Source organism: Anabas testudineus, chromosome 18, assembly GCF_900324465.2.
Source record: "Anabas testudineus chromosome 18, fAnaTes1.2, whole genome shotgun sequence".
In the NCBI taxonomy this organism is placed as follows: Eukaryota; Metazoa; Chordata; class Actinopteri; order Anabantiformes; family Anabantidae; genus Anabas; species Anabas testudineus.
Genome location: NC_046627.1, coordinates 12225514 through 12244076, shown reverse-complemented (window position 1 = coordinate 12244076; position 18563 = coordinate 12225514). Strand labels below are relative to the sequence as shown.

At 39.7% G+C, this 18563-nt stretch overlaps 2 protein-coding genes across 5 annotated transcripts; one reads left to right on the top strand and one right to left on the bottom strand.

Moving 5' to 3' along the window:
- Positions 1-565: 565 nt before the first annotated feature.
- On the bottom strand, positions 566-2290 carry LOC113168343. Its single transcript, XM_026369361.1, has 3 exons — positions 2175-2290; positions 1757-1873; positions 566-1278 (listed from the first exon to the last, which is right to left on the bottom strand). The coding sequence occupies exons 1-3, from the start codon at positions 2254-2256 to the stop codon at positions 566-568; spliced, it is 912 nt and encodes a 303-aa protein (XP_026225146.1). The 5' UTR covers positions 2257-2290.
- A 4275-nt stretch (positions 2291-6565) lies between these two features.
- On the top strand, positions 6566-16755 carry LOC113168509 (butyrophilin subfamily 2 member A2-like). 4 transcript variants are annotated; one of them, XM_026369573.1, is made up of 5 exons: positions 6566-6607; positions 9353-9434; positions 12653-12997; positions 13954-14235; positions 14311-16755. In XM_026369573.1, exons 2-5 carry the CDS (start codon positions 9353-9355, stop codon positions 14445-14447), a joined length of 846 nt encoding a protein of 281 aa, XP_026225358.1. In that variant the 5' UTR covers positions 6566-6607; the 3' UTR covers positions 14448-16755. The 4 variants fall into 4 exon arrangements, with proteins under 4 accessions (XP_026225358.1, XP_026225354.1, XP_026225355.1 ...); XM_026369569.1 differs by lacking the exon at positions 6566-6607 and adding an exon at positions 7039-7393; XM_026369570.1 differs by lacking the exon at positions 6566-6607 and adding an exon at positions 7040-7069.
- The last annotated feature ends 1808 nt before the right edge of the window (positions 16756-18563 follow it).

The following is an 18563-nucleotide window of genomic DNA, read 5'->3' as shown; positions in this document are numbered from 1 at the left end:
AGAATTCGCATCACTTTTTTCTTCATTGTCAACACCTTCAATATCTGACACTTCCCAGATTTCTAATTTGTTTTCGAACTAATTGAAATGAGAAATATCATATTAAATATATATTACTATTGTATCACTTGTATTACTGTAGATGTATAAAATGTAATTGGTAAAAGGTAACCCTCTTTTTTAAAATAAAACTAACAAGTACACAGAAATTGCATACAGATTAGAGATAAATTAAAGCATTATATAATTGTAATATCCAAAGTGACTTACAAAGTACAAGTTAAAAGGGTAAGTGTAAGGTGGTCTTGCATAAGTACCCCTTCAGCCCAGATCTGAACCTCAATCTCCTGCATAGTGGGTGGTGATCTCACCACAACCTATCCTATATAGGTTGCATCTGCTGCAAGTTTAGCTAATTCCTTACCAAAAGCCACCTTATGGCAGATCTTTAAAAATTAAGCAGTTATCAGTATAGAAAAATCCATCAATCATGTATTCTGACTTATACCTGTGGGGTTTAGTAGTACATATATGTTTTATTTGGATTCTTTAGCCTTGTCCTTTGTTAATGTTCAATAAGTGGGTCGGACTCTTCATTCAAATCCACCAGATCACCAAAGTGGTTACTAGATATTATTGCAAACAACTGTCTACGAGGCTTGGTACTTCTCAGATAAGTGTGGCCAGAAGACTCAATCATAGAACGACCAATAGCAGGAAGTTTTTTCTTTGAATTGCTGACTGAAGACGAACTAGACAACACTGTATCGTTAAAAGGCAAACCAGCTGGGCTGCTGTTTCTGCGAGGTCTCCTTCGGATTGGGCGTTCTGATGCTTGATTACCGTTTTGCCCTTGAATGTCAGGCGTTGGACTCTTGTCATGTGGTACAACAGACAAAGAGCAAAAACTGTCTGACTTTGGCGGATGGTTGCTAATTGACGCCGTTGGTCTTGAAATGAGGTTGCTGGTTGAAGTGCTAGAATCAAGCTGGCTGATGGATATTCGACCATCCGGTGAAGATTTGAAAGCATTGCAGACACCTGTTGGTTGATGGTGCTGACAAACATTAGGTCTTAAAGGAGACGGCAGGTTCTGTGGCTGAATGATGGAATCTTTTTTTTCATTAAGCACCTTATAATGAGCCAAGCTTTCAAGATTGTTGTTTGCCACATTGTCATCCCTGGTGCTGTCCTCCAGAAATGACTGATTTTCAGAGGTCCCACTCCTTGTACTCTGATCTGATGTTTGCCTGTTGACTTTCTGTTTTTGTGCATCCGCTGTATAAATAGAGAAAAAATAATGTGGTAAGAAATATTGATATTTGAGAAATGACTCCAGTACGTGCATTTTTAAAGGAGCACATGCATCTGGTTAAACTCAGTTTCTTGGGTGTTTTAGTGTAATTGATTGTTGCTGATATATTAAGTCAAACGCAACACTTAATGCAGCTGTTTCACATTAAAAGTAAAACACAGGCAGTTTCATGGACCAGACAAATCAAGTGGAGATTCCTAAACACTGACTTTCTGGTACAAATTACTTCAAGTCATCTGTGCTGTACTATTATAGTATGTTTAAGGTTTAATTAAATATGGAAATAGTCTGTTCCTCATTTGACATCATCTGCCATCTTGTGGCGTTTTTGCATTATTACGATGTGTATGATATGTTGACTTTACTGCATAGCCAGGCATGCAACAGTAACTAGAGAGTTCCTATGACTAATACAACATATTCTCAGTGTTAGTAACTTACCAGATTTGTGATATTTCTTCCATGACCAGACTACTAGTCCACATGTAATTGCTGAAACTAAAACAGTCACTCCAACAGCAATGACAACTGTTAGATAGCAGGAACTCATGCAGACAGCTGAAAAATAACAAACATCGTTTAAATATACATTATCTGATTTCATTACAAGTTTCCAGAAGACAGCATGAATGATATGTGATCCAGAGAAAGATGATTTCTGTCGGCCAGTCCACTGACTGTTTGCAACAGTTACACGTATACATGGTTGAATTATCAACACTAAGTAGGTAAATGAGAGACTTTGGTGGCATTTGATGCATCTAGATCCAGGATTCTGGCACTGAACATGTTAACAGTGAAATTAAAACATTCCATGTAAATATATTAGTGGATTATTACAGGACACAGTTTACTGTACCTAGTATGAGAATCTTTGTGTCTGTGGTCAGGTTGAACTCTGGCTGTTGAACTCTGCAGGTCACACTGTGATGAAGACACATTAGACAAAGATTTAGGTTTTCGTGTGGATAACAATATTTGAAGTTGGAGACTCAAATTCTGTTCACAGAAGTAGATATACATAGCATTTTAACATTAAGAAAATATTTTGACATGAGTCATTCTACACTTAATTCTACCTTTAAACAAAATGAACTAAACACAAACACTGATGTCCTCACACTGCAGAGTCACTTCTCCATCCTCAGCTGAAACCCTCTCGAGTTTTGGCTCAGAAACTGCAGCTGTAACAAGAATTGTCCAGTGTGTCACTTTTGAATGTTTCATGCAACGTTCCCATCAGAAATTTATCAAATTATCAGTTCTATTAGGTTTGACTGATCTGCCATTAAGTTTTTTAAGTTTTTCCATTCATGCCACATGGGTGGAAACAATAGATAGACAGCACAAACAATAATAGCTAACCATTCTAACTTTTATTACAACACCTGAAAATGTTCCAGCTACAATAAACCAGTAACACACTGTACTGTCAGTCTGAATATTGATGCACACTTCTGTGTGAAGCTGTAGTTATGCCTCTTTTATACAATAAAGGACTACAATAAATTACATCTGTTTTGTTCCACCCACACTCCTAACTTAGACCCCAAAATGCACTTGACAGGACATACCTACAACAAGCTCCACCTTTGTAACTTCCTGAGTAGCATCCTTCCAGATCCTCATGCACTGATATGTCCCTGCATCAGACAGCTGCATGTTGGAGATCCTTAATGAGCACTTCCCATTTTTCAGTTCTCTCATGATGAGGTGAGTCTTGTACTCATAGGCTGGAATGCTTCATCTCAAAAGTCTCACAGCCATCACGATACAAGAAGATGACGTTTGGCTGCAGGTCTTCTTTGGACCACTCCACTGTTGGATCGTCTCCGTTTGAAGCGATGTTGAAACTGCACGGCAGAATGACATCTTCACCCACATACGCCAGGACTCTCTCTGGTGGACCAGGCACCAAAGATTCACCTATAAAAACAAAACATACAGAAAATTCAACATCATTAAAATCCTTAATTAAACAATATGCACATATCCTGTTATACTGAGAGGTCTGTCTAATATTTGGATATTAGGCATTGAATGACATTATGCTTACATTAACACTTTACCCTAACTCTACTAATTACAACTAAACTAACCTAAGAACTACATCCTAACACTAAAACCACATCATAACCCTCAAACAACCTTTTGAAATTATGAAATCTGTCACAAAAAATCTGCACTGAAAAAATAGACTTCATCAACACCACCCTCCCCCTCTTTGAACACTTCCTTCTAAAATTTCCCTCAGGATTAATAAAGTATTTATTATCTATAAACATGTGCATATTCAGCTTTTTAACTCCACTGACGCAATCTGTACTTTTCTCTTCTGTGAACTGGACCAACATGAACGTCAATTCTTGGCATGATATGAAAAACAAGTATGACACATGACGTCTGCAACTCTGGAGTTCTTTCAACTGAACACTGAAACTCCTGGACGTCTTCTGTTTGACAAGTAGCTGTTCCTCAGGCTATTTCAGAAATATCAAAACAAAGTTATAAAATATCCACTGTTCATTGCTACTATATTATACAACTATAACTATAACATTTAAAACAACAAAGAATATATCCATTTTGTATTATGCTGTAATCTGTGCCTAAATAAACATGGACATCTCTCATAGGCTCAGTGTTCAGTGTCATTAAACCCAAATTAACCACCATTAGTGGTCAAATGGTAACACCCACTTGAACTTGAATAAACCCATTTTATACTGAGGCAAAGACCACACCCATTCATACCAGAAGTGTAATTGGATGTTTTCCAAATGTCTGTTTGATACACTATAGAAACAGCCACAAAAACAGTGAAGTGCCCGTTAGATTACTGCCAAAAGTCAAACAGGAAGAACAAGGTTTTATTTTATCTTCTCAAATGATTGTGTGATGATGACATTTTTTATCTCAGCATTCAAATCGTGTTTCGTGATGCTGCAGGTAGAATGTGGAAATCCATTCACTGAATAGCTATAGCACCTGTACTGAGGAGGTTAGTGACAACAGTCAGGATCACATTTACCTATAAGGACAATGGAGAATTGTAGTGAGTGAGGACAGGCTCAACAACAATAAGAATAACAATAATCATTTTATTAATTTCTGACCCTCTTGGCCTTCAAATCTCGAGGGAGTGCTATCTGTCAGTGAGATGTTAACGTTTTGGTTTTGACGTTCCAGTCTGAGTCAGGTGCTTCAGGATTGCCTATGCATGCAGCCCAGGCAATAGTGGTAGGAACAGTCTCTCCAAAGTCTTTTAATAGGCAAGAACACGGAAGGGCTGGTGAAGTGATTACTTGTAGGGTGGTGTAAGGGGGTGAAGCGAAACCCAACGGACATTTGGCAAAAAACAGGTTTGTACTCATGAAACCTTGCCAGCCCATCACAAGGTTGACAGAGACACAGAGATCATGTCCACAGCTTTGGACAGCTTCCAGTTTTTCTCACTTTCTGTGAGAAAGTACTTTGATAGCTTAAGATGTAAACACACCAAACTGGTCCAGTCCAGTTCTATCTAAAACTTGACACTTTTTGTCAGAAATCATGATGAAAAGGACACGAGAGAACTCTGAAAACTAAACTGACACATGGTAGCAGCAGGACAGAAAACTACTGTACTGCTTCAACACTACTACAAGTATGGACCTGCAGATCCTGAAACATTGAAAAACTGCGCCCCCACATGGACAGTTCCCTTCACCTGTGGCTAATAATCTACTCAGTTATCACCGTGTGACCCTACCCTTGACAAAAGAAGAATAAAAAAAGGAAAATGAAGATCATTAAGGTTTGTGATCACATTTCCAGCTCAGCAGCCATTTAAACCCCGGTCAGTAGGACGCACTGACACCGACTGGACTTGAGTCACAAAAACTTTTTACTGGAGCTTCATAAGACGTCACGGTGTCACATTCAGGGGCAGTGGGACACATTGATCTGTTTTGCTTTTTCACGTCACAGTGCACAAATGTAATAATGTAAGACATGGCTGAAATCTTATTAATGAAAGCTATAAATAGTAGTGAACATACTGTACGCCCACACAGTAAAAGGGCGAAAGGTAGATTCATGGCAATGAATATCAAATGTGTTAGTAAAGTGTTGCACACAGGAAGTCTTTTGACACAGCGTGGGAAGTGAATTATGCAACAACATGTGTTGCATAGATTGTTTGTTTAAAATCTGCCTCCAGAACTGTTGACTCTAATTTGATAGTTTCTATGACAGGTGACATTTGATTTATATTCATACTAGATATCAACTTATGCAAAAAACACAAAAACTTATAGCACCCCTGATCTAAATACTCTTTTTGTAAGTAAAGATCTTGCATTTAAAATGTAATTTAAGTAAAACTACAACAGTATTTATCTACTGTCTAATGCTTAATCATTATCAAATCACTAATATATATTTAATATGATATATATATATATTAATACATACTATATATATATATACTATATACATAATACTATATATATTTATTTATATATATGCCATACTTTTTTTCTGTAATATCCATTAGACCAGCATGAATCATTGTTTTTATGAATTATCCTGATGTGAAACATGAATCACTGTTTGGTTGAAACAGTTACCTGTTCCTTTGTTGCTAGTCTTTTTTTCAGTGTGAGCTTTTTAGTGCAATATGAGCTGTGTTCTGTTTTATTCTTTAACGTGAACAAAACCAGTCGTTGAGGCAAAGAGTGCTATCATGTTATAATTTCTTTATCACAGCTTCACTGGACGGCATCATCGACAGAGCAGAACAAACACAACTTTCCCTTGTGGTTGGAAATAAGTAACAAGAAGATGTTTGTAGAAAGTAAAGGTTCTTGTGATTTGCTCTGTTTTGTTATTGTTGTCAACTGTGAGGTTACTGTGTGCGAGAAAAATGTCATCATCATGATTCATCAAGAAATTATATCAAGATTGATTATCCCAACTGGCCGGACCAGTTTTCACCTCCTAGTTGCTGTTCTTTGAGGTGAACAAATTGAGACACGACAGGAATGAAGTGAAACATTATTGTATTATTTTACACATTTAAAGAAACAGCTTCTCTTTGCTCACTGCAGTCTAATGAAGTGCAATTTAATGATTCAAATCATTCAGATGGTTTCAGATATTTTAATTATACTGTTCCATGTTGTTGTTGAGGCATGCAGTAGTTCAGAGGTCCAGTGAATTAGTGAGACATTAGTGCCCATTATTCCCTGAAGACCAAGCAACAGCCAAACCCAACAATGCTGAGTTTACTTAAACTGGAACTTGGAAAAGGTACTCTACATGTTCTGTACATATATTGCGTTTTCTGTATTGATGTTATTGTCTATTTATGTTGGTGTGGATCTTTCCTGGTTTTGGTTTCCTTTATTTCTGTTTGTGTTGAGAACAACTATAACTATGAGGCAAAATTATTTCCCTCTGGGATTAAGTTTTTTGAATATTGAATATTGAATGTTGTGAAGCAGCTACCACTGACGTTTTTTAATCTCCCACAAACTAGATAATTTAGTAGAGTGATAATTTTTTAGGCCATCTTCAAGAATCATGTGTCAGTTCAACCACCAGAGGGAGCAACAGGGTTTTAAACGTGCAGACAACAACACATTTAACAATGATATCACATCATCTTTTAAATACAGATATCAGAATTTTATTAACCTGGAGACATTCAGAATTTTTCAGTTCTTACTCTATATACAAGCACCAAACTAGGACAGGAGATCTACTGAATAAGTAAGGGTTGTTTGAAATTTGTTTGTTAGTTTCAGAGGTAGCAGAGTTTCTGTCATTTCTCTCTAGTCTGCTGATTTAGCCTGTTTGTCAGTGTGTTTCAATAAGTATTGAGAACTGTAGTTAGAGAGTTTTGGTCTATTGTTGGTGGTAGTTTCAGCTTAGTAATCACCGAGCATTCACACCTTTGACCTAACAAAGGCAAACAAATTAGATTGGTTTCTACCAGGGGGCGGTATTTTAAGAGAAGTGACCATATATAAAGCCAGAGTTGCACTTGGTAAGCTAGGACAAGCACCAAACTAGGAAAGGAGATCTACTGAATAAGTAAGGGTTATTTGAAATTTGTTTGTTAGTTTCAGAGGTAGCAGAGTTTCTGTCATTTCTCTCTAGTCTGCTGATTTAGCCTGTTTGTCAGTGTGTTTCAATAAGTATTGAGAACTGTAGTTAGAGAGTTTTGGTCTATTGTTGGTGGTAGTTTCAGCTTAGTAATCACCGAGCATTCACACCTTTGACCTAACAAAGGCACACAAATTAGATTGGTTTCTACCAGGGGGCAGTTAAGAAAAGTGACCATATATAAAGCCAGAGTTGCACTTGTTAAGCTAGGACAAGCACCAAACTGTTCAGCTCAGTGATCCCACAATGGTGGAATGAGCTGCCTATATCTGCACGCCCAGCCACCTCACTTTAATATTTAAAAAACTGCTGAAAACAGAACTCTTCCGCATCTTCCTTTGCACTTAAAAAAAAAAAAAAAAAAAAAAAAATTCTACCCTTTCATTCTCACATCTCTTGAAACAGAAACACTTTTTCGATAGCGCTTTGCTTTGATGTTGTTTCTCCTTGACTTAGATTTTGTTTGCTTGCCTTGTTCCTCACTTGTAAGTCGCTTTGGATAAAAGCGTCTGCTAAATGACTAAATGTAAATGTAAATGTATATTTAATGGCTGATTAATGTGTAGACATCATATTAAAGCTGTTTTGGTTGTTTGTGTTGTAACATGCGTGGAAGTTATGTTTGACATTCTTCTCCTCCTAAAGAAGTGGAAAGAATAATTACTTGTTTTTGATCTTCTCTTTTTTATTTCCACTTTAAACTCACCACAACCGGTTGAGGCAGATGGCCGCCCACTCTTTGCCTGAAGGCTTTTTCCATTAAAGAGCGTTTTTCCTCTCCACTTTCTTCCAGTGTTGCTCAAGAGGGCCTTCTGGGGTTTTCTGTACGATTCTGTAACATCTTAACTGTATGCCGTAACATGCATTGATATTTTATACTTTTATTGTGATCTGGCTACAGTATATTACAAACCTGAATTGAATTGAACCAAACTGTGTGTCCTGTCAGGATAAAACACCACAAGGGTCAGCACATTCAGTCATTCAGAAACTGTTGATATGACATGAGCACCATCTGCTGCGTTGATAATGTACATACTGTAACAGTTCTGTTTTGTGTTTTTATCTTGCTCTGTATTACTTCCTGTGCCCATGCTTTTATTTAGACTTTCAGTTCTTCTCCTAGCCCTGCCCTCATTTTTTCAGCCTCCCTTAATCACATACATGGTTTTCACCTGTTCTCTAAAGCCACTATCTCCCTGATTGTTTTCACCTGGTCCTCCTATCCCCTTTATTTAAGAACCTCCCTGTCAGATTCTCTCTTCTCCTCTCATCTTTAAACCGTGTTTTACTTCCACCAGTGTGGTTCATTTACTTAGTCATGTGTCTGGACATTTTAGTCACATGTGGCTGTAGAAACTTAGACATACCAACATCACTGATGTGTCTGCAATTTTAGTGACCAACACATTAAAGAAACTTGTTGAGTAATCTCTTTCTGTTCCACTGAAAACCCTACATGCGTACAACTTCAGATTTCATATGTGCTTTTGTTTCTACTTGAGTTAAGATTGATTATAAACACTTTTCGACAACGTCAACACAAAAAAAAAAAAAAAAAAAAAAGATTCTGTTTCTTCTCCCAGTGCTTCATTTGGTAAACTGTCTCCAAGCAGGTAAGTATCAAAATCAACTGAGGACAAGATCTTTTTATGTTTGGTCTAAATTTTAGTTTTACAGTTTCTTCTGGTACAAACATTTTTCTTCTGTTTAAATTTTGTGTTTTCATTTTAGTAGAGAAATAACACCAGTCAATGCTAACAGATTTTTTGAAAAGAGGGTTTTTACAAAACGGCAAGCTGAAAATGTAGTTTTATTACATAGTATGTTGCATTTGTTTCAAGAATATGCATAAACCAATTAGATATTCACTTTTTTTGTTTTCAGATGTTCAGGTTGCCTAACAAAAGTATGTCAACCAATAGAGATGTTGCCATCATCTATGTTCTTCTGTTGCAGTTTGTGGGAGGTAATTTACTATATTTGCAAAACTTTAAATAATTCCAGCTCCTAGATTATTCTTATACCCAGTTAAAGTAATGTGTGTCATGGTTCCTGCCTCTTCTCCCTTCTGTTGGGTTTTTTTGTCTCCCCCTGGTGTTCAACTGGTCTCACTTTCTTCTGTCACCGGACTCATTGACTGATTCATTTCACATGTGTTTCCTGTTCACCTCAGCTCCCCTCAGTCTTTTGTTTGTTGCTGGTTTGTTGCTCATGATGCTCTACACCCTCCATGACTCTGGTTTGTCTGTTCGACCGTCTGTCAATTAGTCAGTCAAGTTCTTTCTCGTTCGTTTGCTGGATCCCCCTGGACTCTTCCTTTGTTTGTTGGACTTTGTTTCCCCATTTGTAAGTTTGCATTTCTTTTTCCCTGCTATTGCAGAGTTTTTTGTTGGTACTTTGTATGTCAGGTTTATGGTTTTGTTTGTACTTTTGTATTCACCGTGTTTTCGAGTCTCTCTCTTTTGTTAATAAATAATACACTTTTGTACTCACCCATTTGTCCGGTCTGTCAAATCCTTACAATGTGAATCAGTAAATGAAATAGGAGGAACTTTTAAGAACATCATCAAGAGATAGTAGATTTGAAGGTCCTGACAGTCCTGATCAATATTGTGTAATTACAGAAAAAAGTTAAATTAACACCTAAATCCATTAATGTGTCTTTTACAGTCTACTATATAACAAATCACCTGTATGTTTTACAAAACCTTCCAATCTTCTTCTTCTCTTTCGGCTTTTCCCGTCAGGGGTCGCCACAGCGAATCATCCATTTCCACCTAACTATCCTGAGCATCTTCTACCCTAACACCAGCCAACCTCATGTCCTCTGTTATAACATCCATATATCTCCTCTTTGGTCGTCCTCTTGTCCTCCTGCCTGGCAGCTCCATCTCCAACATCCTTCTACCAATATACTCACTATCCCTCCTCTGAACATGTCCAAACCACCTCAGTCTGGCCTCTCTGACTTTGTTGCTAACACAGGCAACGTGAGCCGTCCCTCTGATGTACTCGTTCCTTATTCTGTCTAACCTGGTCACTCCTAAGGAGAACCTCAACATCTTCATCTCTGCTACCTCCATCTCAGCCTCTTGTCTCTTTCTCACTGCTACCGTCTCTAACCCATAGAGCAGAGCTGGTCTCACCACTGTCTTGTACACCTTTCCTTTGAGTCTTGCTGACACTCTTTTGTAACACAACACTCCTGACACTTTCCTCCACCCGCTCCAACCTGCCTGCACTCGCCTCTTCACCTCTTTTCCACACTCCCCATCACACTGAACTGTTGACCCCAAGTACTTAAACTCCTGCACCTTCTTCACCTCAGCCCCCTGTAACCTAACATTTCTACCTTGATCCCTCTCGTTCAGACACATGTATTCTGTCTTACTACGACTGACCTTCATGCATCTTCTTACCAGAGCAAACCTCCACCCCTCTAGCAAACAAGAAGGGACTCAAAGCTGATCCTTGGTGTAGTCCCACTTCCACCTTGAACTCCTCTGTCTGACCTACAGCACATCTCACCACCGTCATACTTCTCTCATACATGTCCTGGACTACTCTGACGTACTTCTCTGTCGCTCCCGACGACCTCATACAGCACCACAGCTCCTCCCGCGGCACCCTGTCATACGCCTTCTCTAAATCTACAAAGACACAATGCAGCTCCTTCTGACCATCTCTGTACTTTTCCATTAACAGTCTCAAAGCAAAAATGGCATCAGTGGTGCTCTTACGGGGCATGAAACCAAACTGCTGCTCACAAATCTCCACCTTCTTCCTAAGCCTGGCTTCCACTACTCTTTCCCACAGCTTCATTGTGTGGCTCATCAACTTTATTCCTCTGTAGTTGCTGCAGTTCTGCGTGTCACCCTTGTTCTTAAAGATCGGAACCAGAACACTTCTCCTCCATTCCTCAGGCATCTTCTCACTCTCTAGAATCCTATTGAACAAACTGGTTAAAAACTCCACTGCTGTCTCTCCTAAGCACTTCCACACCTCCACAGGTACGTCATCAGGACCAACAGCCTTTCCACTCTTCATCCTTTTCAGAGCCTTCCTCACCTCATCCTTTCCAATCTCATCTAATTCCTGCTCCACAACATCCACATCTTCCTCCCTTCTTTCCCTGTCATTTTCCTCATTCATCAGCTCCTCAAAATACTCCTTCCATCTTTTCTGCACACTCTCCTGGGTTGTTAGCACCTTTCCATCTCTGTCCTTAATCACCCTTATCTGTTGCACATCCTTCCCATCTCTATCTCTCTGTCTGGCTAGCCTGTACAAGTCCTTCTCTCCTTCCTTTGTGTCTAACCTGTCGTACAGCTCATCGTAAGCTTTCTGTTTGGCCTTTGCCACTTCCCTCTTCACTCTACGCTGCGCTTCCTTGTAGTCCTGTCTACTTTCCTCAGTCCTTTCTACATCCCACTTCCAATGTACCGTATAAATACAGAGACTTCTAAAAGATTTTTCTCTATAAAGGAACTTCATTTTTTGAATTTACATACAAATGTGTTTTGACTGAAATGCATAATTCTTGAATAATGTGAATTGCATTGTGCTGAATGTCGTGGTCGCAACACGCTGCTTTGTAAAATCTTCTCTTTTTGCCATTCATCCACACAATGCATGCATTTCTGACTTCTAGTTGACTAACACGCCTTATCAGTTATGTTTAGCTATGTTTATTATGTTTTGTTAAATGAACTATGTTAAGATGTTAACCTATGAGCTAATGTTATGAACCTTATAATGGTTCTCCATGTGCTGTAGTCTTCACAGATACTAGGGTTTAAGGGCTTATAAGTAAAATCAGTCAAATGAGCACTTGTACAAGTACATTCACACATAAGTACATAAGACAGACCAGGATAATTATTATTATTATTTCTTTGAACAACCAACACTGGTTAATCAATTAAAGGGTGTTATAAGACATTTTGGAACTGAACATCAATGCTGGTGTATAGTGCTTAGACATTCATAGGTGTGAGTTGTATACAGGTGTTTAGTCTCTGGTTAGTAGTAAATCTTACACACTGGTGGTGGTATTGTCCATGTTTTTAATACTTTATTTGACAGTTGTATTGGTTTAATTATTTCATTGCATTTTATTCAGACAGTAACATCATCATCTGATATTGGTAACCATGCTGCTGATTTATTTTTATTTTTTTTCAGTTTCTGTGAAATTAAAGCTGATTTGTTCACACCAACCAATCATTGCCCTGGCTGGAGATGATGTCATTCTACCATGTCATCTTGAACCTGCCACCAATGCCACGTTCTCAAAAGTGGTGTGGACAAAACCTGGCTTAGACCCAAAGTATATTCATGTACACCAACATGGGCCGATGCTGTATAGTCAAAATCCATCTTATTCTAATCGCACAAGACTGTTTGTGAATGAACTTGCACATGGAAACATCTCTTTGAAAATCTTTGGAGTAAACATTTCTGACACAGGACAATACTGGTGCTTTCTTCCCCCAATACAGGCAGAAGTTCCTGTTCAACTTATTGTTGGTAAATCAGATATTTGTTTATGATATATGTTTTGAAAGCTGTTAAAAATGACTGATCTGATCAATTACTAATTTCAATGAATGTGAATGAACAGGAGATGTAGCAGCAAAACACCAAAAACAAGAAGTCAGACTAAAATAAAAAAAATTAAAAAACTACTACTAAAGTTCTACATGAAATATGTTTGTGGTGATATTTAGCCAAAACATCCACAATAATAGTCAGTAAGTCATTTTAGTTTTTCCTTAACTTAAAGGCCGTGTAACCAATTCTGATTTTGTAATACTTAACATGGCCCCAACCCTAAAAGCCTACTTGGTTAGGTTCAGTGAAAAGATCATGGCTTGTTTTTTTTACATAACAGGACCATTTGCTATTGTGGTTACAATAATCCACATGTGGTTATTAATCATAAATATCAATCACCGGAATCAAATCTGAACTTCCATTCATCCACCCTAGCCTCCTCCTAGTGTCAACATATTTGCTCTATAGTTATTTTAACTCCTGCAGTTTTTCTTTCTTTTGCTTGGGGCCACTTCAGGTAGCCTAACTTTAATACATTAAATGTGATAACACTTGCAGGAAAGTTGAGTAGGTAAGACAGGAGGTGATGCTCAGGTTAACAGGGAAAGGGCTGGAGAGGAGGGCCTTCTTGTAACAGAAAGGACAAACACAAAAAAGAAAGAAACAATTCAACTAAAAACCAAGAATAATACGTTTTGAAGGAAATGTAATACTAACAGAACTGATGCCTAATCATAGAAAGGGGGTTATATTTGTTAGTATAACATAACTGAGAAAATAGTTTATTTTATATAAACAAACATTCTAGGAGACACTTGATACAAGACAGTGACAGATTCTTTGTGGTTTAATTTTTTTTGAAAATTGTGTTCTCATTTATCTGTGTACACCTGCTGAAGTTACTGCAACTCTCCTTTGTTTATCACCAGGTTCAGTCTCTACACCTGTCATTAAGGTTATTTCAAATACTAGTGAAACACTGGTTTTAGGCTGTGAGTCTAAAGGCTGGTATCCAGAGCCTGAGCTGTTGTGGCTAGACACTGAGGGAAAGATCCTCTCTGCTGGACCTACAGAGACAGTCGGAGGTCCTGATGACCTCTATACTGTGAGCAGCAGAGTGACTGTTGAGAAGAGACACAGCAACAACATCACCTGTAGAGTCCAACAGAGAAACATCAATCAGACCAGAGAGACACAGATACATGTTTCAGGTAGGAAGGTTTATGAAAAATTGTTATACTGACATAATCAGTATTCCTGTATAACATATAAATATATCATTTCAGATGACTTCATCATGGTCCCCACTACAGTTCATCGTCATTGGGCTGGTTCATTGGCCGTCATTATTGTTTTTATTATTTTTTCATTATTTATTATTGTTTTTTTCCTAAAATCTGTAATTAAACGGGGAGATACCTAACACAGACAAAAATAGCACTGAAACATTGATTTCCCCAGTGACATTTAAGGGCACGTAAGCACTTTATTGCATTAACTTGCATTAACAGATGCACATGCATTTATCTGTGGAAACATTTTTTTTTTCCTATAGGTTTTTTAAAGAAAACATAGATTATTATGAATGTTTTATGTCAACTGCAATATTGTGAATTACGTTTGTGTACAAATCATCAATCAACATGGTTGTGGAACAACTTTCTAGTAAGCACAGAAGAAGAAGCAGAAGCAGTGGGATGTTACCAGTCTTTTGGTAGAGTTTTTTTTAGTGCAATATGAACTGTGTTCTGTTTCTTATTCTTTAAGTTGAAGAAATCCAGTCAATCCAGTTGAGGCAATGAGTTCAATCATGTTATAATTTCTTTACCACAGCTTCACTTGACTGAGTCAGTGAAGGGAGAAGAAATAAGAATGCATATTGGAAAACAATATTTTCCATTGTGGTTGGTAACAAGTGGGAAGAGGATGTTCTGTCCAAAAAGAAATGTTTGAAATGAGACACAACAGAAATTAAGTGCAGCAACAATAAAAATAAATAAATAAATATCCCTCATAAATTATTCTTAATTTAAACATTTAACATTTACAGCTTCTCACAGCTTACTGCAGTCTTTAATTCTGCAATTTAGGTTAGGTTAGAAATTCTTCTCCTTACTAGTGGAAAGAATTTCTTATTGTTTCTCTTCTTTTCTCTCTCCACTAACATGCCTGGACCTTTGCTGTGAATTGACTAAATGACAGTATAATCCTGAATTCAATTGAATGAAATCCAAAATGTGTGCCTTATGAGGATAAAACACCATAGGTGTGAGCCCATTCAGTCATCTGCTGATGGTTCTTTACTGATTCTACTGAGTCACGTGTTTCAAAGTTATGATGTTCAGCTCAAGAGATGACTCATTTGTGCATGCCACAAACCAACATACAATTGGACAACTTAGTCATCTTAGTATTGAGAAACTTAACATACTGTACTTCCCCGTTATATTCAATTCACATTGTCAGATTTTTGTCAGATATTGTAGCTTTATACAACAATAACACTAATGAAAAAATAATAGCTTCAAAAGAGCAATGTACATAGACTACTGCGTTTACACTTTGGTAAATACTTTGTCCACTGTCCACAGAAGTCAGATCTTCATGCTGTTAGCTGGAGGGAAATATGGTAGGAGAGACCACAAGGCACCAGACAGACACTTCTTCAAGTTTGATTACTTTCATTTCTGCACTAAAGGAAATAAACAAGTCAGTAATGATTTAGGTTTAGACCAAATGTTCAGCTTATTATTTTGTAATAATAGTGTACTTGTACAGTACCAATCAATATAGCATAACAAGATGTAAGGTTAATGAAATGGTTCAGACATGGAACTCGTTACATTGGTGTTATTACCTGAAGTCACTATAATCAAAAACAGATGGACTACGCTATCCGACTAAAACTTTGATTTAGTTTTACAGTTTCTTCTGGTAAATTATTATATTTCAGTTTAACTGAAAACATGTTTTCTTTAATATCCATTAGGCCAGTCTGAATCATAGTTGTTATGAATTATCCTGATATGAATCATGAATATGTCAGATAAGGACTTCCTCATGACATACAGTGAATTCAGAAATCTCAAGGACCTGATCCTCTCCCAACTGAAAACCTTCAAATCCCAGAAGTCCTTCCACCATGAACAATCCAATCCAGACTCCTTGGCCCCCTGCTGTTAGCCAGATGGCTACTCCATTAGCATCACCTACTCCCACGCACGACCTCCCCGTTCAGCCAGCTCGACTCAACACACACACCTCACCTTCTCCTCTGACGCCCGTTGCCCTGAGTCCGGAAGAGGCTCGGGACATCTACACCCAGCTGAAAGCTCAGTCGGCCCCAGAACCGGACCTCTGGGCCTCCAGCGAACCCGAGAACTCACCATACTGGGGAACCTGCCTTGCTCTGCGGGTTAGCGCTCCCGAGGACGGCCCTGCTAAACGCCGCCGCTCACGTCGGAGACCGAGAGCTTCACCGGCCCCCGGCTCTGCATCGTCCTCGGCTCCTGTTCCAGTCTCCGCTCCAGTCACCACAGCTTCGGCTCCAGTTCCTGCCTCAGTTCCCGCCTCAGTTCCTGCTGCTCCAGCTTCAGCCTCAGTTCCCGCCTCAGTTCCTGCTGCTCCAGCAACAGCCTCAGTTCCCGCCTCAGTTCCTGCTGCTCCAGCAACAGTCACAGTTCCCGCCTCAGTTCCTGCTGCTCCAGCAACAGTCACAGTTCCCGCCTCAGTTCCTGCTGCTCCAGCAACAGTCACAGTTCCCGCCTCAGTTCCTGCTGCTCCAGCAACAGTCACAGTTCCCGCCTCAGTTCCTGCTGCTCCAGCAACAGTCACAGTTCCCGGCCTCCACCACAACAGCTCCTGTTCTGTCTCCAGGCGGGTCGGCGCAGAGGTGGTCGCCTCTCCAGCCTGTCCCGTTCATGCCGCCGGAGCATCCGCCCGCCGCTCCTCAGCCGGCTCTCCAGGCCTCCGCTCCGCAGCCGGCTCTCCAGGCCTCCGCTCCGCAGCCGGCTCTCCCGACGCCCTTCGGTCAGCGGCTCTCCTGGTGCCCCCTCCGGGACGGCCGCCCGACGCCCGGCTTTCTGGTTCGTCGCCTCTTCATTCCTGTTCGCCGCCTCCCGGCCGTCCGCCGGGGGTCCTCCTGGTCTGTCTGCCGCCTCCCGGCCGTCCGCCGGGCCCCCTCCTCCCACCCGTCTTGGTGTGCTCACCTTCCTGGTTCCCTCTTGGGCCGTCTGGGATCCGGCCCTTGGGGAGGGGGTTCCGTCACCGTTTCGGCCTGGCATCAGGCCAAGCTGAAGCTTCCCCTCACTTCTCCACTTCACTCTCCCTCTGGACTCCACCCACCAGCCCCTTCTCTCCCTCTGCTCACAGCAATCAGCTGAACATTGGACTCACCTGTGCCCACTTTCCCCTACAAAGCTCTCCTCAGCCCTTTCCCCTCTGTCAGTTCGTCGTCGCTCCCAACCTGTCTCCAGCGTCGTTCCCCCACCTGTGTCCAGCCTGTTTGCAGTTAGTTTCCCATGCCTGCTCAACCCTGCCAGCTGCTGCTTAAGCCCTGTCTGCTTTTCCCCCCTGGACTCTCTGGACTTTGTTACCCATTTCCCTGTGAGTGTTTTCCTGCCTTTGAGCAGTGGTTTTGTTTTGTGCTTTGGGTTCCTGTTTTGTTACTTTGTTCCAAGCCATTTGTTAGTGTCGGTTGACACCCCCCTTAGTTTCTGTTTTTTTTTTTTTTTTTTTTTTTGTAGTTCATCCAATAAATCCTGTTTTCATCCCATTCCTGCCTCGTCCCCCTCCTAACTTGTGACAGAATCACACACAATCTGTGTCCTGTGTTTGGCTTTATAATTTTGTCCTAAAAACCTAAATCCTTACGCTGGATGATTTATGTACATTTTTGGTTTAGTGAGCATAATTCACCCTTATGTTATGTTGAAAAAAAATCACATTGCTTATGTTGCGGGTCATTTTGACCCGCACTGTGTAAATCCACTCAGAACTGTCAAAAAACTGGGTTTAAACAACTGGATAAACATTTTAAAAACTGACATACAACACAATTTGAAATTCCAGAACAATATTTGTAACTACTGTTTTGTTTAGTTTTAGATTTTCAGTGTTCCACATGATGGACATAATGTAACTGTGTGCTTTCTGCAGATGCAATTCTTGTGCTTGTTGTACTGTCCTTTCCGGAGGGACAGACCTGGCATCTCTTCCGTTTCTGTACACCTGTATGCACTGGATCACACAAGATATTATGAGAAATTTTTCAAGAGACACTGTTGCACGAGAGATTGGCCTTCCATTCTCTTCATTCCACAGACTTGCAGTTGCTTCTCCCTTTGACCTGTAAACTCCAGCTAACACCGAAATTCCAAAATAAGCATGCAAGTCAGTCTGATCCAGTGGCTTCCATGTCTCTTGAAATACACACCTTCCCTCCAAGTTACTCATGTCAAGTAAAATCTTATCTATTGTGGGGACATGAAGATTGAATATCATCAACTTACGTGACGGCCAATCTTGTAGGACCAGGAGT